The sequence below is a fragment of the Psittacula echo genome (genome assembly GCF_963264785.1).
Source record: "Psittacula echo genome assembly, chromosome: 3".
Taxonomy (NCBI): Eukaryota; Metazoa; Chordata; class Aves; order Psittaciformes; family Psittacidae; genus Psittacula; species Psittacula echo.
In genome coordinates this window covers 19,878,293-19,900,476 of record NC_137736.1, presented here as the reverse complement: position 1 = coordinate 19,900,476, position 22,184 = coordinate 19,878,293, and the positions used below count along the sequence as shown (strand labels likewise).

The 22,184-nt window shown below is 40.6% G+C and overlaps 4 protein-coding genes across 10 annotated transcripts in view; 2 read left to right on the top strand and 2 right to left on the bottom strand.

The window, feature by feature from the left end:
• Positions 1 to 5,785, bottom strand: part of SENP7 (SUMO specific peptidase 7) — a 39,790-nt gene extending 34,005 nt beyond the window's left edge. The window contains exons 1-3 of one of the 5 annotated variants that reach the window (XM_080614085.1): positions 5,657 to 5,785; positions 4,544 to 4,590; positions 1,900 to 2,007 (exon numbers count right to left, since the gene is read on the bottom strand). In XM_080614085.1, coding sequence (XP_080470211.1) covers positions 1,900 to 2,007; positions 4,544 to 4,579 — 144 coding nt within the window. In that variant the 5' untranslated portion in view covers positions 4,580 to 4,590; positions 5,657 to 5,785. Of the gene's footprint in view, positions 1 to 1,899; positions 2,008 to 3,980; positions 4,041 to 4,543; positions 4,591 to 5,656 lie in introns of those variants that run through there. The other 4 variants (XM_080614086.1, XM_080614088.1, XM_080614089.1 and 1 more) reach the window with 4 other exon arrangements.
• Positions 5,786 to 5,849: 64 nt separating this feature from the next.
• LOC308219329 (putative protein ARB2BP) lies at positions 5,850 to 9,817 on the top strand. The gene is made up of 3 exons (XM_080614108.1): positions 5,850 to 6,083; positions 6,421 to 6,491; positions 8,738 to 9,817. The coding sequence occupies exons 2-3, from the start codon at positions 6,459 to 6,461 to the stop codon at positions 9,785 to 9,787; spliced, it is 1,083 nt and encodes a 360-aa protein (XP_080470234.1). The 5' UTR covers positions 5,850 to 6,083; positions 6,421 to 6,458; the 3' UTR covers positions 9,788 to 9,817.
• A 1,022-nt stretch (positions 9,818 to 10,839) lies between these two features.
• TXNL4B (thioredoxin like 4B) lies at positions 10,840 to 12,490 on the bottom strand. The gene is made up of 3 exons (XM_080614114.1): positions 12,354 to 12,490; positions 11,861 to 12,012; positions 10,840 to 11,423 (listed from the first exon to the last, which is right to left on the bottom strand). The coding sequence occupies exons 1-3, from the start codon at positions 12,483 to 12,485 to the stop codon at positions 11,258 to 11,260; spliced, it is 450 nt and encodes a 149-aa protein (XP_080470240.1). The 5' UTR covers positions 12,486 to 12,490; the 3' UTR covers positions 10,840 to 11,257.
• Positions 12,491 to 12,811: 321 nt separating this feature from the next.
• TRMT10C (tRNA methyltransferase 10C, mitochondrial RNase P subunit) lies at positions 12,812 to 16,150 on the top strand. 3 transcript variants are annotated; one of them, XM_080614107.1, is made up of 2 exons: positions 12,812 to 12,952; positions 14,147 to 16,150. In XM_080614107.1, exon 2 carries the CDS (start codon positions 14,178 to 14,180, stop codon positions 15,423 to 15,425), a length of 1,248 nt encoding a protein of 415 aa, XP_080470233.1. In that variant the 5' UTR covers positions 12,812 to 12,952; positions 14,147 to 14,177; the 3' UTR covers positions 15,426 to 16,150. The 3 variants fall into 3 exon arrangements, with proteins under 3 accessions (XP_080470233.1, XP_080470231.1, XP_080470232.1); XM_080614105.1 differs by lacking the exon at positions 12,812 to 12,952 and adding an exon at positions 13,077 to 13,209; XM_080614106.1 differs by lacking the exon at positions 12,812 to 12,952 and adding an exon at positions 13,247 to 13,381.
• The last annotated feature ends 6,034 nt before the right edge of the window (positions 16,151 to 22,184 follow it).

The following is a 22,184-nucleotide window of genomic DNA, read 5'->3' as shown; positions in this document are numbered from 1 at the left end:
TTAAACAAGAACTATCCTAAACAGGGACTTAAGTATTAGGCCTGTTTTACATAATCACAAATATGCAAGATAAATGCATGGAATTAAACAAAGCAGAGGTTAACCAAATTAGTTACATTCCACTCAAAGATAAAAAATTCAGATACAGAAAAGCAATTTGAATATTTGGTACTGCAGTGGTAAAAACCACAACAGCAAGACTTCGGTTTTTTCCAAATCCTCTTACCTTATCAGAATGTATTTACATTTTTCAAATTAAGTGAAGCCCCACTAAACCATACAGTTATTTCTGCAATTCCAGAAACTTTTCTCTCTCTGCCATTACCTCGTCCTAATCATTTCTCACTTTTTTTTTTTTACATAAAAGATAATAAACCAAACAGGTGTTTGAAAATTATGCCAGTCAGGCTGAAAGCAAACTTATTTTCATTTCTGTTAAAGCACGAGGTGAAAAAGCACCTGAAAAATTTATGCCCATGCATAATTTACAGTGAGGTCTGAAAGGTGCATCCCAAGTCAATCTTTTCCCTGTCATAGAGACTGACTCTAATGGAAAATACCCTCATTACTACAACAGCTAGGAGCAAGAAATTCTTTGAAGGTGCTCTCACCTTCTCCCACCTTCAAACATTATCTAGTACACCTCATAGCACTGGTCTTTGAACATGTTAGAGACGTACATGCCGAAATCACTAAAAGCTGCACAAAATCTCTACAACAACATGGAGCAAACTCCAGCAACACTAAATACAACTACAACAGGCTTTATGGATAAACCAGCAATATTTATTTTAATTATGATACTTCATGAGCAATCTTTTTTTTTTTTTTTAAGCATAAGACTAGTCAGTGTTTAAAGCATACAAAGCCCTCTATTGCATGGGGAAATCTGAAACATATACACACAGAAAGGAAAAATAAGAAATGGAAAATTAGACAGTATACACAAAACAAGGAAAAAGATTTTTTTTTTTTTTTTCCCAGTGCCCCAGGTCTAATCACTGTTTTTATAGAGGCAGAAAGAAAGACAGGAGGAATTCCATGCAAGTGCTGCCTGGCTCCGCTTAAAAGGCTGCTCCTTGTAACCACAGGAGACCTTACTTCCAGCTTTAAAACCTGACTGTAATTGGATGCTCTGCTCACTTAAAGTATTAACACTACAGAACCACACAATCCGTTTATATTGCAACATGCTCAAATGACCAGGCCTACCAAGAGACCTGGGTCACATTATCACCACTATCATAAATCAAAAAAATTCCTAACTTCCCTCACTAGGTTTCTGATGCCCCTCTGTAGCGGAGCCTGTTTGTCTATTCCACGATTCTGAAATCACTAAAACCAAAAACAATCAGCAGCTCTCAATGCTGAGCTGAAGGAGCCAAGAGTAGCACAATTATGTTTCCAAAACTTAGCATTTTAAAAATGTTTACTGTATCTGGAACAGATTTATAGAATCAAATATTCATTTCCATAAGCGACTGAGATGATAAAGACGTATATGATAAATAAATGATAAATGTCATATAAGTACTTTTACAGTCTGTCAGTCTTAATACTGAAATCGGCTATTTCTGTCACCTCAAATTCTGTCAAACTAACTTTTCATATATTTGCCTTTAAATTTGTGCTCTTCAAGATAATTTTGGGTCAGCTGAAGATCAACTCTGCTTTTTAATTATTTATTCTGCAATACAACACTAAGACTCCTAGTTCTGTAACTGTATGCTTGCAGGCAGACTTCAGATCTACACACTTGTCTCTTCCAAGACAGTCTGGGACAGATATTGATCACAAGGCATCATTCAGTATTGAAAAAAAATCCATCCTGCAAAACAGAACCAAAACCCCATACAACATTCTCCTATGGACTTCATACTTCAAAGAACTTCTCTTTACCTCTTTTAAAGGGTAGTCCCAACGGTGGGAGTCTGTGAACCTTGCCAAAGGGGACTGAACTTGGGCATCCTCTGATTTGGTTTTTGTTTTCTTCATTGGTATATGAAACTGAAAATAGATGATGTTGCACACAAGACGAAACTAAATTACCCACTGATATTGTGAGCTGACATAGTGCCATGTACAAAGTTTTCTTAACTGTCAGGCAAATTCACCAAGTTGCAAGGGAAGCACTGACCTGTAACTTTAATTTAAATACATGGCTCATCGATGCTTTATCCCTAAATCATGCGCTGTACAACATGAGGAGCTAGCTTTAATATATGAACTGTCTGAATAAGTTCTTATTTCAGTAACTTTACAACAAATTCAAATGAGTGCCCAAAAGGTGACAACCAATCTACTGGCACTGATAATTTCTTAGTTCCCTCTGATTTGTTTTCACTCTAGTTTAATTATCTCATCTTAAAAAATCATAAAGGGAAAACAAAGTAACTGAATGCCATGATGAATGTCACACCAGGTATGTTCTCAAAAAAAAAAAAAAAAAAAAAAAAAAAAAAAAAAAGAGAGAAATCAGGATGAAGAGCAAATATATAAGAGTACAAGTATTTTGACATGATAATTTATCATAAATACACTCTGTTCTCAAAATTGTATCAGCAATAGTATGATCTACTGTCACTGCCAACCTTTGCAAAAACAGAACCAGTATTTCAAAAGTAATTACTGACAGATAAAGCAGATCGTATTTTGCAGAAAGTTGCCAATTCAGAGAAAATAGGATAGAATGTTCATTTACTGAAATTCAAACCAAAAGTGGTCAAACTAAATTTCTACCAGTTCATCAAGACAAAGGAGAGAGATTAAAATTTCCTATCAGTTAATTAAGCCAGTTCAAATAATATCAACTGAAAGAATGAAAGTGCAAGCGTTGCCATCTCTCCAGGTGTCCTGGAAAGCAAAACTTTACCTGCAAATATGACCAGATTAGAATGTATCACAATATTTATATCTTTCAGATAACCATCTATCTCAGCCAGAAAAAAGCTGAAGCTACTCCATATGATTGCCATTTTCAAGCGTACTATGAACTGACTTTGCAAGCCACCAAATGTCCTGCTTGTAACATGAAATTACAAGCAAGGACTCAAACAGTGATACGAACACAGAAACTGCGTTCACTATCTCTACAGGGAGTCCTTCGGACAGACTGCAACTGAAGCATACTGTACCATAATGAGATAATCCTTCAGTTCTTCAGTTTGAATTGCGAGTGCTCTTATTGTTCCTCTACACTTCTTTGAAACAAAGATTTAATGTTTTAGTAATTAGACCTGAATTTTCTATACAGTACCTCAAACTGCTTTTGCTTGTCAAATACCGTAATAACAAATATGTCTTTAATAACAGATTCCTCAATTTATATAGGATGCAAATGTTGTGCACAGGTAACAATTCTAATAGAAGTACCTCCCTTCCCTTTCAATTGACATTTAAAGATTAAAGTAGACATTTTCTCTTCCAAGAACATCTACCATTAGATTGTTTGATTGTTGTTTTATCTTGACAAGTGGCCTATAAACAGATTTTATCCGTCAGAATGCATTATTCTGATCTGTACCTTAATGGCCAGGTACAAATCTCTTACTCCACAACTCCACCTGCTGCCCAAGTAGGGGCTTCCACTATGAACTTTCTCAGAATACATTTATCCAAAATTTTAACATGTGTTTAAAGTTACAGAGGTTCAGATGACCTTTGTAATAACATAACAGATAACACTGAGAACAGATAACATTAAGAAAGGTAAGGTCAGACACACAAAACAGATACACAGATGGACAGATAGAAAGGGATAAAAAGCACAAGATACATTCATCAGCAAAATTCCCACTGTACAGTATCTTCCTAGTGCTTGCAGTCATTAAGAAGATGTTGGCTTGCAGTGCCTGCAATTAATTTATGGAACAAACACAAAGTCAAGAGGTAACCAACAGAGGTCTGTATGCCTTGTTAAGTGCAACTTACACAGTTGCCTCAGCTTTTCCCTTATAGAAAGGGACCACCCCAACACATACATGTGCATATGCAGTTAGACTCCTCATCTAAACCAGCAGTACTTTTCTGAAGGTTCCCACCTGTAGGAACAAGGGTCAGAGAACGCACATAAACAAGGTGCTGGAAACAGCTGATTTCTAGAACACTAGACAGTCCAGACCTTACCTGATCTAACCAGTTGCTGTGCCTACAGTTTGTTTCCACCAAGCTTCCACTGCTAGAAACCACTACTAACAGGGATATTTCAGAAAAATTAAAAAAAAAAAAAACCAAAAAACCACAACAAACCTAAACACTAGCATAAGAAGTCTGAATACATCTCTGCAGATAACAATGCTATGCAGCTCCTCTACTTCTAATACTCCACATGTTAGTTTAGGTCTTAAAATGTTCTCAAAAACACACATTCAACAGCAGACATTACTACTGACTGCTACCAGCATAAAGCATTTCTCTTGAAAGAGTGCTCCAACAAAGCAAAAGCTGGACCACTGGAGAATGAATTCGGTTGTGCAAATACATCAGAACATCCTAAGACACCAACAGCCCCAAAGAAAATTGCTGCAAACTGTAGGACACTTACACTGATATTACTTGAGGATGATGTTTTTCCTTCCATAATTTTCTCTACTGAAAAAGAAAAAATGTAAACAAAATAAGCTTAGCAATCTTTTGTTTATTTATTCAGAGGGAAGCAGGACCACAGTAGCAGGTACTAAGCAAGAACAGGAAGTTAATTTTTGAGCAAGCTAGTACAAAGAAATTCATTCACAGAATGGTTTGGGTTGGAAGGGGCCTTAAAGGTCATCTAGTCCAACCCCATCACTGGTAGGGACACTTTCCACTAGACCAGGTTGCTCAAAGGCCCGTCCAACCTAGCCTTGAATACCACCAAGGATGGTGAGGTCACAGCTTCTCTGGGCTATTTGTGCCAGTACGTTTTCACCCTCACTGTAAAAAATTTCTTCCTTATGTCAAGTCTATGCTCTTTCAGTTTAAAACCATTGTCCCTTGCTCTCCCACTACAAGCCTTGGAAAAAAGTCAGCCACAATACAAGAGAAACCTGTGACTGAGCAAGTTCATATACTTTCATTCAGCTCAGCGGTTTTTCAGCTCTCTGCCTCATCCCCCTGGTGTGCGGAACAGCAACATCTACAGCCTGTTAAAGGAAAGCCAAAGTACTACCTATTTGGACACCTGCAAAGTGGAGAAATTGACAAGCGACGGCCCTCTGACAGCCCTGGGAGGAAGCAGAGAACGCATTCAGGGGTGGCACCACCCGGGCTGTAAACGCAGCAGACCGCCTCGCCGCTCCGGTGGCGGCCGCTGAGCCTAGCAGCGGGACAGAAGGGGTCTGCCCGACACACCTGCTTCCTCAGCCTCCCCACCACTTCCCCAGCTTCCTCCTCATCCAGGCGTCATCTTTTCCTGATGGGTAGGGAACAGGCTGCTCATTATCAAGCGGCCAAGTGCTGAGGGTCAGCAACTCCGCTGCCTCCTCAGCCTTCTCACAAAGCAGCAGCAACGCCGCATCTCCACCTTCCCTCCCCGGTATACTGCAGCTTCACCCACCCCAGCCTGCCGGCTTCGCTAGTCCGCGATAGAAACCCTGTCCAGCACGGACACTGTCAGCCATCTTTAGTCCTGCTTTACCTCCGTCTCAACACGCAGAAAACAAACACCCGTACCACTCACCAGCGCAGCTACGCCGCCGCCAGTCTTGTTTATACAGGCTACGCCGCCGCCAGTCTTGTTTATACAGGCCCCGCCGCCACCGCCTGCGCAGCTTCCCCGAGTACTTCCGGGCTGGGCACCACCTCCGCCCGGTTCGGTAAAGCCGCCCTCCGCTCCGCCCCGTAACAGCGATAACCGTCCCCCCTCACTCGGATCCGCCCTGAGGAGCTGCCCGCGTTCCCCTCATGAGCTCTCGCTCTTCAACCCCTCCCACCCTTCTCCCCTCACGAGAAAGTTCGCCTCGCTTCGCCGCGCCCCCTCCGGTTTTTAACTACTTTTAGTTTAGTTCGGTATTAAGCCTCTGAGGGAGAAAAACGTAAACCACGTAGAGTAAATGATAGTGTTACACTATGGGAGTCTTCCCGCAGCCAAGTGGAGACCAAGATCCGTATGTTGGGTTTTGTGGGGTTTTGGTGGTTTTGGTTTTTGGGTTTATCTGTTTTCAGGGCAGCTTCAGAATTGTAAATTTTTCGTGTAACTTTGAGTTTTCCTTTTCTTTTGCCTTTATTATTAAGTAATCAGAAGCTGTCCCTGACTTTGACAGCTTTTCAGTTTCACACTCGAAGTTGAGTTGTAACTTATGGTCAGGTGTAAAGTATGAGATGTTACCTTGGAACTGTCTGAAAGGCTTTAAGATGACCTTAACTATCAGCAACTGATACATTTTATAAATATGCCCATAATAAGGTACATAAAGTAACAAAACTTTATTTTCTTTCACACAGAACTGTCTAGAACCCCAGGGTGAAAAAGATTTCCATCTATGATGATGACCGATTTTACAGGAGAGCATACGGTAATGTTGGGCTTCACTAGAATAAAGTGGTTTTAAATTGAAAATGTTATGAAGAATATTACTTGTACTGCAGTAGTGTTTGGAATATGCCACTTGCTGTAACAAACACTAACTGAATTTACAGCGGAAGCATTTTACACTCCAACCAGAAAAGTGGGAGGAAGGGAAAAGGGGTTTTTCCTCCACACCCCATAATTTCTTAAAAATCAAAATAGCCATTGTGAAGACTGCCAGAATAAACACCCTTGAATGTTGCATTTATGTGTAGACAGTGAAGGACAAGCAGCAGTCAACACTGACTTAGAATGCAGATTTATAAAAAAACCCCAAAAAGTAAATTCATTATGCAGCATTTAGAGCATCTGTAGAGCATCTAGAGCAATCTGTAACTGCTGCTTTTCAGTTCTGTAAATGGTATTATTTCAACAAAATCAGTCCTCCAGACTAAAAAGTATGTGAGTCTAAGGAGCTATTCAAGTGAATTCTTTAGTGATAAACTACTATAAATGACTTCAAAACTTTTAAGTTCATACCCTGGAGGCAATTTTAGGAAGGGAAGTCATACCTATGCCTGATGTAACACTCTTGTTTGTTCCTGCCTCCTGAAATCCTCAGAAACTTTTCACAATGCTTTGTAAATTATTTCTTCAAGTAGATGCTCAATATTACATACACAGATGTTCAATATTACATACACAGGATTTAATTTGTAATCATGTATCCTTGTTTTGGTTTGGAACTGAAAAAGCAATGTTGTTGAAGTAAGAGCATAGTAACTTCCTGTTCATAGTATGTTGGGAAACTACATCTTCCAACCTTTTAGGGGTGAGAAAAGGGCCCTGAGAAGTGCTGGACAGCATACCACTTGTTATGGAATGCTTCCTCTGCGCTTCAGCTTTATCCACAGACATCTTTTGTTAAATCGTGTCCACTTTCCTCCTACTTTATTGCATAGGGAAAACAACATGAGTATGGGTAGCTTCCTCCCCACTAAATGTGATCTCTTTTGCGTGAACTGCCTGTATTTCAGTGGTATAGCAAACAGCTTCTGTCTCTCCCATCTCCTTTGTGTTTTTCATGCCTTCCCGCAGAAGGAAAAATCATAGATGAACACATGCACTTGTAACTCCCTTGTGCCACTTCCATTCCAAGAAACTGGCAAGACAGTAAATGGTTTAGCTACCATAGAATCTGATTTTTTCCCTTTTCTATATGTACTTATTTTATGAGATAAAAAAGGAGAAGGTACAATTTTCTAGACTACTCTCTATTAATCAGAAGACAGGAATGACCTTGGAGAGATGACACTATCTCTGCCTCAAATGGAGATTGCTCAAAAGGAAACCTGAATCCCATGCAGGAGTCGGTTTCCAACTCAAGTTGCTTACATGAAAATTTTCAGATCACTTTCTGTCCTTGTAACCAGCTTTACTGGTATAGTGAGTTTACTGTTGTTTACTGTGTTCTAAAAAAACTTATTTCAGTACGAAAAATTAAAAGGTATATAGTAGCTTGTACCAATGTCTTTGCCAAATATAACTTTACATAAACCATTTGCCAAAAAAAAAAACCAAACAAAAAACACCCAAACCTGTGCTAAAATGATAAATTAATTTTTAAAATTGTTATAATTACAGGAATTTGATTCTTGCAAATATCTGCTGTTAGGAAAAAGTCCTACAGAACAGGGATTCTAACCACACCAAAGTTTACCCCATGTTTACCATTCTACAGCCAGTAACAGTCAATAGTATGATGAAGAGTTACACAGAAAATAGGAGGCTATATGCTTAAATTTTTGAGTTGCACGGAAATAACTTCCGGGTATAATTCTTATCAGTTCATCAGTCATGTAAGCTGAAAAATGATCTTAGCTCAAACTAGAGATCTCAGTCTAATCTCATGAAAGTTTGCTGCATGGACTTTATTTTCTCCTGTTCCTGGATCACCATGGCTAGCTTATTCTGTCATCCATTGTACAATTTCCATGTGGCAAGTATTTGCAAAGATGAACAAGTAACTGAAGAGATTATTATTAATGTTTTGCTGCTGGAATTTAGTAACTGAAATCTGTGAGAGCCTTTACAAGCAGCTGGTTTACTATAGCCTACCAAGAAATAGCAGGTATCAATAAGTATTTTGTTTGTAACCACTTTTAAATCTGAATTCTTATACAATAGGTTTTCTTTATGTAGGTGTCATATGGAGGTCTATCACTATAGTAACATAGTCTTCTTACTTTGTAGTGGTTACAAATAAAGCACGAACTAAGCTTGAGGAACCTAATAGAGGGTTCAGAGTATCAAGAGGAACTGAAGTACGACTTCAACATAAAAGGGGAACTGAGGCATCTGGATACAAATGAGTCCTTTGTTTTCAATTATTACAAGAACGCACATGAGCAGAATCATAAACGCTATCAAGTTTTGGGACACTTGATTACCCAGTATGTTTATGAGCTCCTGGAAAGAGTCTGCATGCTGCAGAAAGTTTATATTCCTACTGATGCTACAGAGGATGAACCAAGAAGTTTCTTTTTCATGAGTGAGAATGCACTAACAAGTTCCTCTAGCCTAATTGTCATTCTTCAAGACCGTGGAGTGTTCCGTGCAGGACAGTGGGGGCAAAGGATAATTATCAGCGAGGGCCTGGGGCATGGAACACAAACACCATTCATCAAAATGGCCCTTGAAAGCCATGGGGGGGTCATTGTACTGAATCCCAATGACAACTTCGTTGATTTGAAGACTGAAAAGGAGAGGTTAAGTTTTTCTACCAGTCAAGAGGCACTGACTTCAATGGAGTCTACCTGGTGGGTCCCCAAGAGGGGCAGCTGCAACCCTGAGGAGCATACCATGTACGTATGGGATCACTTCATTTCAAAGAGTGCAGCCAAGAATGTGGCCTTCATTGCCCATGGCTATGGTGGCTTGGTGTTTGTTGACTTGCTAGTGCAGCGAAAAGGGGAGGTAATGAATAAAGTGTACTCTGTGGCATTCATTGACTCCACACACAACATGTGGCACCAGACTAGAAGTGATCCACAACTACAAGAATGGATACAAAAACACTGCCGTGAATGGGTGTCAAACAGTAAGCCTCTAGGTAAAGCTGTGAGTTCTGTCATGAAACTGAACTGTTGTACTGTCTCCGCTGGGACAGAAAAGTATGGTTTAGCCCCCTCCTGCTGCTTACATTCTATCTTCAAGTACCTGAAGAGCACTCTGAAAGCCAAGACTGCAACAGCCTCTAGACAATCACCTATTGCAACTAGAAGCAGAACAAGTAAGAAGTGAGGCAATAAATATATACTGATTTGTTCTTGATAGTGTCTCTTCCTTTCATAACTGCCTCTGCACCTGTCAGTCATCTAAGGACCCTCATCTCACTGTGGAGCAACTTACAGTTCTAAGTTTGAAGCTAGTTTGTTTCTTTTTGAGAAACACACAAATCCAAGTTAACTATAAGGAAATAAGTTCATTGTTGAAAGCTGTAAGCCACAACCCTTCAGTTAGCTGTGAAATTTAAGTTGTGCAAAATAAAGATGTTAACGTATAGCAACTCTCATCTCTATCATTTAAAAAAATAAACATTCTGCAGTTATGTCTGCATAATCAGACTAGACTATCAGGAAAACACTTGCATAAGTACATAGCTTTCATCAAAAGGACAAATTTGGAATACCAAAAGCATGTAAAGGATCTATTTCCTTCTCACTATATACCATAGAGTGTTTAAAATCTTTCAAGAGCCTGAACATCCACCTTCCTCCTTGAAACATTTACTGATAAGTTGAACAACACTTCAGGGAACTACATACTACCACCAACTAAAAAAAAAAAAAAGCTAACTAAACCAGTGAGATTACTGGGCATGAGCTGCTATAGGAACACAACACTAGCAACCTGCTATTACCAGGCTGATACAAAAGAAGGACACTGCTGTTTTCCCTCAACTCTTTAATTTTATACAGAGGTGGGAAGTAAGAGACAGTTTTTAAGTGTCCATACTCCAGGTTTGCAATTTATACAAATAGAAGGTCAAATAACCTTTAAAGTGAATGTAAACAAAATGGTTATTCTGAATTTCCAGTTTGATCCTGTGGGAACTGAAAGTACTCAGTGGCTGAAAAAGAGCTCTGATGGACGATAAAACCTTGTCCTACACCTTCAGTTCTCAGCATAAAACCCAAAATGTTGAACACTGGGTATCAGAGAAAAGAGTATGTAAACTTCTCTTTTGTGTTTATATCCATTTCAGATTTCAGTCACCTCTAATCCTGTTTGAAAAAGTTTCTGTCCCATTGTCCAGTAATGGGTAAAAGTGTAAAATTCCATTGAAAAGGCAGTCAGCTGAATGCTCTTGAGAGCAAACATAGCTTTTTAATAAAGATAAGTTTACTGTTAACGTATCTGATTGAAAATGTACTAACTAGATAATCAATACACTATATGGTGGCTTAGTTCACTTAAAGCTGTGCTGCAGATGCCATCATTGAGGATGCATACAATCTGCCTGTTTTGTAGGTGCTAGTCAGCATGCAACTCAAAGAATAGTCACTTGTGTGAGTTCTACGCATGAACGTGTAGCTTTATTCACAAGAGAAGTATGGGGTGACAGAATGTCTTCAGAACGAGACCAATATGATCTGTCAACGTAAATACTCAAACTGTCCCACGGTGCCAGAGGTGGCTAAACAGGCTTGAAGAAAAAATGGGTTCTAGAACATTCACTAGTTCCAGAATTCTTTATCTCAGGTTAACCCATTAAATTCCTTGGTAGAGAAGGTCATATTTAGGAATGTTATTGGAATCAATGGGACTTCTCACAATGAGCTTTCCACGCATTGCACCACGGTAAATCACTTCAATCAGATCTATAAAGTCTTGCTTTGTTTTGAAGCTTCCTACAAATTTGGTATGATCTGGAGACCTAAATGTAAGCATAAGATAAAAGTAGAATTGTAATGCTAAAGTGTTCAAAGCAAAAACACCTAACAAGAAGAAAAGATGTACAGTGGTATCAGGGGCTCTGATGTGGTCATTCTGAAAGAATGAACAGCACTGGTAATGGCATAGCCAAATCAGGAGTATACTGTCACCACCAAAGTCCAAAAAGGTGCAGTGTCATGCCCAAGACTTTAACCATACTATATTTTGCAGTTAGGCAGGTTTCACAGCTGGCATCTACTTAATGCACCAGCAGCTGAAATTTGAATATACATCTTTCTGGCTTCCTACAGAATTCTCAGTGCAGATGCTAGTATAACATTACAGTTTTCAAACATTACCTTCCCCTGACACGGTAATATAAAGAAAGACTAATAATTCTGAAAGTTATAACAGATAATGCCTGGTAGGATAACATACCCATAATCAACCTTCATGTGTTGTCCATTGAAGAAAAATACAGTAGATGGAATATAACTGATGTCAAAATACTGGGTATACACTGGAACCTTGTTCACATCCACCAGGTAAATTACTGCCATTTTACTTAGGTCGTGAGCTGTCTTTGCAAGCTGAAAAGAGTGAGAAAATTCGATGACAGACTGAGACACAAGAGAAAAAGGGTGGCAAGCTTTACAAAGCCCATTTCTCTTACGTCTTACCAGCTTAATCAGGGCTAGAGTATCATGCCTTACCTACTTCAAGAACTTTGTACACCCGCTACAATAACATCAATGTTTTCTTAATTTTCAAATAGCTTTATGAATATAGTAGCATTTCATAATAGATTTGTTACGAAAATTTTCATGAGACGCCATATTAGCCAAAAGCAACATATCACAGTCACTTGTATGCAACAGTAAAATTTTAACGAACTAGTAGAGTTAAAAAAAAAAAAAAAAAAGTCTCTTACAATATCATCAAGCTGCAGACAGACAGCATCGTTATCGCTTCCAAACCGGAGAACCAAAACCTTCTCAGCCACGATTTTTATTGCCTGATCCACTTCTCTCTTACAGGTCAATTTGGGCAGCACAAAACTCATCCCGACAGACCACGGCTACAACCGAAAATCCTACCTGAAAGGAAAAAAAAATCCAAACCCAAAACAAACAAAAAACCCGTCAAAAATAAGTGAAACTTTTCTATGCTACTTTAAAAAGAGAAATTCCTGGCCACCACCACCGGACTGACAAACCTCTCGGGCTCAGGCGTTCCCCTCACGCCCCAGCCCAGTATGGCGGCTGACCCCGGCCCTACATCCCGCCCCACACCAAGGCCCGAAGGCTCCCCGAGGGGCCCCTGTGCAGTCTTTCCCCGCCAGCCCGGGCCTGCCCGTGGGATCACCGTACTCCGTAGAGCCCAGCGCTGCGGGGAAGAGGAGAGAAAGCCGGAACCTTAGCGTACAGCCGCGGAACGCCGGGGGCAGCCAACTAGCGCAGCTCCGCACCCGGGAGAGAATGCGCGGAACACTGGGCCCTCCCTGCGCACGCGTAAGCTGCTCCCCGTGAGGTGAGCGCGAGATGGCGGTGTGGTCGCTGCTGCTGTAAGGCCGGCGTTAGCCGCGTCCGATCGCCTCTTCCTTCCCTTCCCTTCCCTTCCCTTCCTTTCCTTCCTCCCTCCCTCCCTCCCTCCTTCCCTTCACACGCGGGACGAGACGGACGCCAGGCGGCTGGAGCGCAACCGCTGGAGGAGGAGGCCTCTCACGCCACGTGTTTCTCGCCACCGAGGGTTAAGGGAGAGAGACCCGCGGGCCTGGGGTGCTTGAGGTACCCCGTCCTGCGCCCCGCGGGTGATCTTGGGAGCGCCCCTTGGCTTCCCTGACCTGTCGTGCCGTGCTACCCAGCCCGGCTCTTCCCGGCGGGCGCGGGTCAGGCCTGCGGGCGCGGGTCAGGCCTGCGGGCGCAGCATGGGGAGCGGGGCGCGCCAGGGAGTGCTTTGGTGCGTAGGCGGTGCTTGGAGGTGTCGCCAAGCCTGTCGTGGTTTGGTTCAGCTGTGGGCTGGTTTACAAGTTGTTACAGTTGTTTATTCTCCACCTCCTGGTTAACTCCCTAAGATCAGGTCTGATTTGGCTCATAGTGCGGTATGAATGCCGGCACTGCTGAGGGAGCCGGGAACAAGGGTCTCACAGGACGTACGAGTGCCTTCAGTGTCAGTAGCGTTGGTAGTTTCAGTGACCTGCACTGTGGAAAAGCAAAGAAAAGGAAAAACCTTAGCGCAAGTTTGCAAATAAAGCTTTTCCAAAATACAATGGTAGAAGCTAAAATATGATCTGTGAGACAGGATTGTTCCAGAAAATGTTACAAAAAGAAGCGCCTTGTCCGTTTTCATAGTTTAGGTAAATTAGGCCAGCACCTCTTACCTGTATAAATATATTTTCGGTCTATATGCAGCATTTTGATTGTGAAGGGGTTTATTTGTCAGATGATACAGGTAATTTAAATAGATCTCAGACAAAGGTTGTTTGACCACATTTTGAATTGCAGTAAGTGCTGCTGTTACAAGCAGCAGAGCTATGTCTCTTTGCAGCAGTGCCACAGATGCTGTTTTTATGTGGAAAACGGTAGAAAAGTAATAGTGGAAGTAGGAATTTCTGGTATTCTCCAAAAAGTTGCTGTCTGTCAGTCTTACTAAGGATGAAGATCTGTGTGTGGTGGTGCTTTTTCTGATTTCTGACAAGATTTTTCCCCTCTTACTGTTTTGCAGATGAGCATTTGAACACAGCGCATGTCTAAGTATGCAGTCTGCCAATATGCTTCTGAAAAAATTTGTAAGAAGTTCTGTCCTGCCGTTTGCTGCACAGCATGGGATGAAAAAGGATTTGTTGCCACTCAGTAGAACTCTGAGTTTATCACTTTGTCTGAAGCAGGACAGTTCATGCAATCCCTCAGAAAAACTAGATTTAGATGCATGGAAGAAGGTAATGAAATCTGGGTTGCAAGAAGAAGTCAATGAGACAGTCTCTGAGCGTAAGGAGCCTGCCACTTTGGCTGCTGCACGTGAGACGCTGGAGATGTGGAGACTAGCTGGCAAATCAGTTCCAGAAAATATCACTGAAGAACAACTGAAAACCTTTATGGAATGTACTTCCAAGTCAGCCCAAAAGAAATATTTAAAATATTTGCATCTCAAAGAACTGCACAAGAAAAATGACAAAATAAAGATGGAAGAGAAAAGGGAAAGGAGGCTGGAAGCACAAGAGCAAGCTTCAGAAACTGGTGTGACCAAAAAGAATTCATTCATATGTTTGTGGGCCAACTGTATGGACAAAGTATGCAATTGGAGGGCTGCACAGTCAATGGTCTTTGGCCAGCCACTAGTATTTGACATGTCCTTTGAAAAAGATATGTCTGTCCGAGAAGTGGCAAATACAGTGAGACAGATAGTACTGAGTGAAAGTACCAATCGAAGATCTGTTGATCCGTTCCACATCCACTTCTGTAACTTCAAAGACGATAGCCTCTATCATAAGGAATTTATCAAGCATTACAGGGAGGCATGGGGCAAACTGCTTATCACTGTGACAGACCAGTGCTACACAGAAGTCTTTCCAAAGGAAAAGCTTATCTATTTGACTGCTGATTCTCCCAAAGTAATGAAAACATTTGATCACAATAAAATCTATATTGTGGGGTCAATGGTTGACAGAAACATAAAAACAGGGGTCTCTTTAGCACGAGCAAAGCGACTGGGGCTGGAGACTGCGGCACTTCCGTTAGAGAAGTACTTGCTCTGGAATACTGGTGCCAAAAATCTCACACTGGATCAAATGATGCACATTTTATTAACCTTGAAAGACACTGGAGACTGGCAGAAGGCTCTCGAATTTGTTCCGAAAAGGAAATACTGCGGCTTTGTAAACAAGCCTGTACATGAACTGAAAAAAACCTTAAGCCTGATCAACACTCTTAAACTTGGAAAGAGGCAGGAAGAAGTACGAAAGCAGTTTGCAAAGAACTACTCTAAGAAGCAAACGCAGAAGTAGAATGTTGGGGAAGAGAATGATTTTTTGTGGGTTTTTTTGTTTGTTTTTTTTTTTTTAACAGGCAGACTGTGCCCTTGAATGCTCTGATTTCTCAGGACTTCTGAAACTGTACTCAGCTCTTTATCTCTAAACATGCCTTTGGTTAAGTTTGAAAGGATTGTAGCTAGGCTTTTTTTTTTTTTAATTACCTTGGTATTACAGCTGTTTAAGTGTATTCACATGTTTGAAATTCTGTAAGAGAAATGACATGATCTGTTCTAAAAAACTGCTCTGTACAAAGAATATCAGTCTCTTCAGTTGGACCGTGCTGGGACAAGGGTGACTGTAGGTGAATCAGAAGGTGGTTCTTCAGGGAATGTCTCGGTGCTCTGGGTTTGCAGTGGATGGAGGGAACTCACAGGTTAACCTTATTCTGAAAAGCTGAAGAAGATAGAAGAGAAGACATTTTTCTCCATTACTTCCTGAAGCCTCTTTTGGTGTGCAGACGAATTCACTTTCGACAGCTGAACTAAACCAGCTGAAACCCAGCATGAGTTTGGGAGTTGCACAGCTTGTTTCTGGGGGTTCTGTCTGGCATGAGTCAAGGCCCTGGTGAGGGGGAGTTAGTGAAATATCTTGGCTCTACCCAAATAAAAAAAAAAAGACATATCTTTGTGTAAGACTTTTATCCCTGAGTGCCTGTTTTCAGTCCATGTAATACAGATTTCCCAAAGCACTGAGCTTATGAGATGATAAACAGTCTTATTAGGAAATATATAGAGGAGCAGAGAGCCTTTTAGTATTCCTCACAGAAGAAATTGTGTTGCTGGGTGTCTGTGAAAATCTGCATTCAGAATGCAGAGCTACAATGGGCATGCTGTTCAATACAGTTCTTTGTGCTGTCTATAGAATATGGAGGGGTTTTTTTATGGGTGCTTAAATGTTTTTTGAATTAGTCTGACTGCCCTGATGCTTGAAGTTAGTGATAGCAGGTGGTGGGGATTGTCCTGAAAATCTAAGAAGTAGGAGAGCAGTTTTGAAGAGTAGGCCTGAAATATACGAGAGGTTGGTGGTGATCCACTCCCTGTCTCACTTCTTGCTACACAGGGTTATGAGGAGGGGGTGGAAGGCAGAGGACGTGCTACCCCGGTATTGCTCATCAGCACCTGCTAAGCTCAGGGCCCTCTAGACACAGAGAGCCCCTGGCTTGGAGAAAGACCCACTTCCTTTGAGCTGTATGTGGTTGGGTAGTAAGCAAAGCTACACCCCGAGGTAGTGCTTCAGGTGCTGCTGAGGATGGCCTCCCCACTCCCTGCAGAACCCTGGGTGCAAGGACCGGCCACCTTTCTCAGGCAGCCTATTTTCCTCACAGGAAGAAGAGACAACATGGAGGCATGCTGCTGGAGCGTGCCTTCTGTTACTTGCTGTTTCTCCATTAAGTACAGCCACTCCTGATCTGTGAACAGATTAGTGCTTTGGGGAGGAGGAAAACGCCACCATCACTCACTGCAGCTCGTGCTGTTTTCAGGCCATACGGAGAGGAGGAAGGCTTGTATTGGTTTGAGAGAAGACATCTGGCCCTATGGTTGCATGCCTGCCTTATACTGAGAACCCCGTGGCCCTGTCCATGTGTAAGTCTCTATATACAGTTAAATACTGACTCGGAGAAATCTCCAGGAACTCGCCAACAAAGTTTAAGTTAACAGGCAGGTATTCTTTATTGCAGCACCGGAAGACAAGGGATTGCTTCTCCTAGCATGTCTCTGCCGAAGTACTAAGCAATCCATCCTTCTGTAGTCACTAACCATACATATTCCTTATGTACATGCATATTCATGAGGTTACTTATGTATTACATCATTCTCCCAGAAATTTTCTGCCACATGTACACAAAAATGTGGTAGCGGTGTTTTGGAGTTGTTTACTTCTTCCAACAACCTTCATCACTCGGCTGTTCCTTGAACTTTCGTCCTGGCAGCCTTTGAAGCATGCACTGTAGATAAATGCTTATGCCAGCTTATTTGTTTAGTAATACCACTGACATAATTGAATGATTTCTCCCTGTCCTACTTATGAGTTAATTCAGCTACAACTCATCCTGAACATCTGCTGGTTTCAGATAATCTTTATCCACATGTTCTGTTTTGCTTATCATCAATTTTTTACAAGGTTACAAGGTCCTAGAACTATGTCAACTACGGTCATTTATCTTATACAAGGATGATCACTAAGCAGAACTAATTTACTTACTTATTATAGATTATATGTCAGCCTATATTTCTCTATTTCAATACCCCCCTTTTTCTATTCCTTTGCAAATTCTTTTGTAAAAGTTTCTTAAATCATTCCATTATGTTCTAGAGTTTTTCTGAAATATTCTCCAGTATATCCAGTATTATCTGATGTTTAACTGTTCTCTTAGTTCATTACTGATTGTTTGCAACACCAAAAGGAACACTGGACTGTTATACATGTAATCAAACCCATTCCTATTATTACTAATACAGTCAAAACCAACTGTCTCAACCAGGAGAGACTGGATACCCATGATGTTATTTTTCCCCAAATTTCCTCAAATCTCCATAAGGTGTCATCCTGCACCACCTTATGAAATACTTTCATTGATTACAGAACAAACTCCTCCTTGAGATGCTAAGAGTGTACCTAAAGTCACTCAATTTTGGCGTGCTACTTTAGACAGGCTGCTACTTCTTGTAAAGCTAGAATAGCATCAGCAGTTCGATTTTCCATTTCCTCAATTGCAGCTGAGATATTTACAATCGCTTTCTCTAATTCACTAACACCTACAGATGGAATAAGCCATCTAACAAAAAAAAAAAAGTGGAAAGCAGTGTTTCGCTCTGCTATGGGATTATATCCTTGTTTGATTCTTTTATTAAAACTAAGAACCCAGGTTCCAGAGGGATGAATGTCAATTACTCTGAAGTTGGGAATCACTACGCCTAGTATGCATGTTCCTTTCCAGTTAGGAGGCAAAGCCTTGTAGGCATTTTCTCCACGTAACCAATACCACCCTTTTCCTTCGGGAACATCCCAATAACCGGTAAAAGGTTTTCAAAGGTGAAGTTGCATTGCCCTGCTGCAATATGGGTAATTTCTACTGACATGTTGCCTTGTGGTCACATTTACCTTCTGACATATTCAAGGCTTGAATCCTTAAAACCTATAAATTTGCATGGCTCGTGTCGGTATAAACAGGATCTTGCCACAATCTATTCCAACTTGTCTTTAAGGGGATAGGGAGGCCAATCAAAGGAATACCCAGTCTCCCTCCTGATTTAGGTAGCTGAGTACAGATCCAACAATCACTCTTGTTTAAGACACTAGTAACATTTTGTATCAGATACAGATTTTGATTCCATGCTTCTACACCTTTTATTACGCAAGTCCAAATTATGACAGATGTAGTCTCATGTGTGGATCCTGAACACCAGATGCGCCATACTTTTTCTCAGTTCTGGTGTTGTTCTGGCTCCTTAATTCTTGAGTAATGTATCCAAGCAGGTTGCTCTTTTATCTTGATTGCAGCGAAGGTGATCAGCAGCACCTGATCTGGTCTATTCTCCTTTTCATTAAGAGGATTACCTGTAAAGTTCTTAATATAAACACAATTTCCTGTCTTAAAAGGATGAATAAGATAATCTAAACCTCTGGCCCTGGTCCCTAACACTCTGCCATTTATTTCTTCTGTTTTCCTAAGTTTAGTAAGAACTGTTGAAGATATCCTTCTACTTCTTGAAGGCTCTCCCCTTTAAACTGAGATTGGTATGGCCTTCCATATAGAATCTCAAATTCCTTCCTTTGACCGAGGTTTTGTTCTGATTCTTAATACGGCCAATGGTGATGCTTGATACCAATATAACTTAGTCTCTTGACAAATCTTTCCAAGTTGTTGTTTAATGAAGTGATTAATTTTTTCCACTTGCCCACTGGCCTGAGGCCTATATGGAACACGTAATTGCCAATCCATTTCCAATTTCTTGCTCATTTCTTGTAGTAATTTTGCACTGAAATGTGTACCGTGGTCAGAGGAAATAGCTGCTGGTACCCCCAAAATGAGATATTATTTCATTTAATAGCACCTTAATCACTTGTTTTGCATTATTTGCCCTGCAAGGGAACGCTTCTGGTCACCCTGAAAAAGTATCTGTCAATACCAACAAATATCAATAACCTCCTTTTCTAGTTAATTCAGAAAAATCTATTTGCCACTATTGTCCTGGATAATTCCCTTTTCCAATTGTCCCTACCTGATTCCTATTTTCAGTCTTAAGATTATATTTCAGACATAGTTGACATTGTTCTGTCACTAATTGCACTATGGTATAGAAATTTCTTCCTATTATGTTTGTTTAAATATTTATACAAGGCATTACTTCCACAATGAATTCTGTCATGTTCTTCTTGTATGAACTTCCATAATTGATTATAGGGCATCACTTACTCGCCCATCAGGTATTTTTATCCAGTCCTTTTCATTTTCCTGTCTTTTTAAGTCTTCAATTAGTTTCATATCTTCTTTAGAGTACCTAGGTTTATTTTGCTCAATTACCAGTTTACCCTCAGAAATTAAGGACATCACCACAACTCTTTCTGTTTCTGCCGCCCGTTTAGCCTCATGATCAGCCAAATTATTTCCAATCTCTTGATCAGTTACCTTTTCGATGTCCTTTCTAACGTATGATAGCCACTTCATTGGGTAATTGTACAGCTTCTAACAATCGTAGAATTTCTGTTGCAGGTTTAATTTGTCTTCCCTGGGTATTCAAAAGTCCTCATTCTTTCCAAATTGCATGAACTACACCAAAGGCATATTTGGAATCAGTCCGTATGTTTATCCATTTGGCCTTTGCCAACTCCAAGGCTCTAGTCAGGGCTATTATTTCTGTGTTTTGTGCTGAGGTGCTAGAGGGTAATAGTTTAGCTTCTATTACCTTTGAAGTTGTAGTTTTGATGTATCCTGCTTGTTGTTTACCATCGTCAACAAAGCTGCTGCCGTCGGTGAACCAGGAATCTGCACCCTCCAGAGGTTCCTCCTTCAGGTCTGGTCGGCTAGAGTATACTGTATATAGTGGCCAAGCAATCAAGAACCAACGGTTCTGTGGGGGTTTCCTGAAGGAAAGATGCTGGATTCGCAACATCAGTGACCGCAATCATCCAGTTCTACCAGGATGGCCTGATATTTCAAGAAACGTGATGACGATAGCCAGTGAGTACCTTTTTGTTCTAGGACTGTTGATGCCGTGTGTGGCACTAACCCGGTGATCTTTTGTCCCAGTGTAAATTTTTGGGCCTCTTGGATGTTTAAGATAACTGCTGACACTGCTGTCAGGCATCTAGGCCAGCCTTAACTTGGTTCATCCAGCTGTTTTGAAAAATAGGCCACTGCTCTTTTATAAGGTCCCAAATTTTGAGCCAAAACCCCCAAGGCTATTCCCTGTTTCCCAGGAATATAGCCAAAAGTGTTTGGTTATGTCCAGAAGCCCCAGAGCTGGAGCTCTCCTGAGTTATATCTTTAAACTTTTAAACGCCTCTTCAGCTTGATCTGTCCATTTTTAGAAAGGTTGGATTTTCTTTTAGCAGCTCATAAAGGGTCTTACCAGAACACCATAATCATGGATCCAGAGTTGACACCACCCTGTTATTCTCAGAAATGTCTGGAGATCTTTAACTGTGGATGGTCGTGGTGTTTGACAGATTACTTCCTTCCAAGCTGCTCCAAGTTCTCTTGTCCTCCTGTTATTTCATATCCTAAATAAGATACTCGAGCTCAAATTAGTTGAGCCTTCAATTTAGATACCCAGTATCCATTTAGTCCTAGAAAGTTTAACAATTCTACAGTCCATTGAACACATTGTTTCTCAGTTTCAGTAGCAATTAACAAGTCATCAACATATTGTTGTAAAGTACCTGTCTGGGTGGGTGCTTCCCAGGATTCTAATTCTCTTGCCAACTGATTTCCAGAAATGGTCAGACTCTTTTTATATCCCTGAGGTAACAAGTGAGCTGTGTCCTCCTTCCTGTTTCAGGGTTTTCCCACTCAAAAGCCAAGAAATTTTGATTTTCTTTGGCCAGGAGCAGACAGAAAAATACATCCTTTAAGTCCAGAACGGTAAACCACTTCTGATTATTATTCAATGTAGTCAATAAGGCATACAGATTAGCTACTACTGGATGAATATCCTCCACAATTTCGTTGACTGCTCTGAGATCTTGAACTAATCTGTAACTTTTTCCATTGGATTTCTTTACTGGCAAGATAAGAATATTATATTCCAATTCACATTCAATTAATAATCTATATTTTGAAAAATTATCAATGATTTGATTTCCTTTTGATCCTCCAATTTTAAGGGATATTGGTTTGTTCTAATTGGGCAGGCCCCCCTTTTTATTTCTACTTCAACAGGCAAAGCAATTTTTCACCTTACCTGGAACTTCAGATGCCCATACTCTCAGATATACCTGATTAAGGATTTCTTCTATTTCAGGGAGGTCTTCCTGTTCACTTTTCTGTTGAATCAGAGATAAACTCAAAACTGCAATTAATTGATCGTTTTTAGCTCTTAATTCCATTTTGCCTTCTTTAAGTGTTGCTTCTCACCCTAATAAGGATTTTTTGAGAATTTGGCATGTATAAAAATTTATGCACTCCTATTTGTTTTCCAAATTTATACTCTAAAGGTTTCAGAAAGAATGCCTTTTTTTTTTTTTTCCTTGGTGGGCAGTAGCTCCCACAACTGTAACAAATTCTTTTCC

Excerpts from the sequence above, each read along its gene's own strand:
- TXNL4B (XM_080614114.1), bottom strand. The coding sequence starts at position 12,485 with ATGAGTTTTGTGCTGCCCAAATTGACCTGTAAGAGAGAAGTGGATCAG. Across the intron at positions 12,013-12,353 it reads GTCTGCAGCTTGATGATATT|CTTGCAAAGACAGCTCACGA; the intron begins GTAAGAGACTTT and ends CACTCTTTTCAG. Across the intron at positions 11,424-11,860 it reads CACATGAAGGTTGATTATGG|GTCTCCAGATCATACCAAAT; the intron begins GTATGTTATCCT and ends GCTTACATTTAG.
- TRMT10C (XM_080614107.1), top strand. The coding sequence starts at position 14,178 with ATGCAGTCTGCCAATATGCTTCTGAAAAAATTTGTAAGAAGTTCTGTC.
- LOC308219329 (XM_080614108.1), top strand. The coding sequence starts at position 6,459 with ATGATGATGACCGATTTTACAGGAGAGCATACG. Across the intron at positions 6,492-8,737 it reads ATTTTACAGGAGAGCATACG|TGGTTACAAATAAAGCACGA; the intron begins GTAATGTTGGGC and ends CTTACTTTGTAG.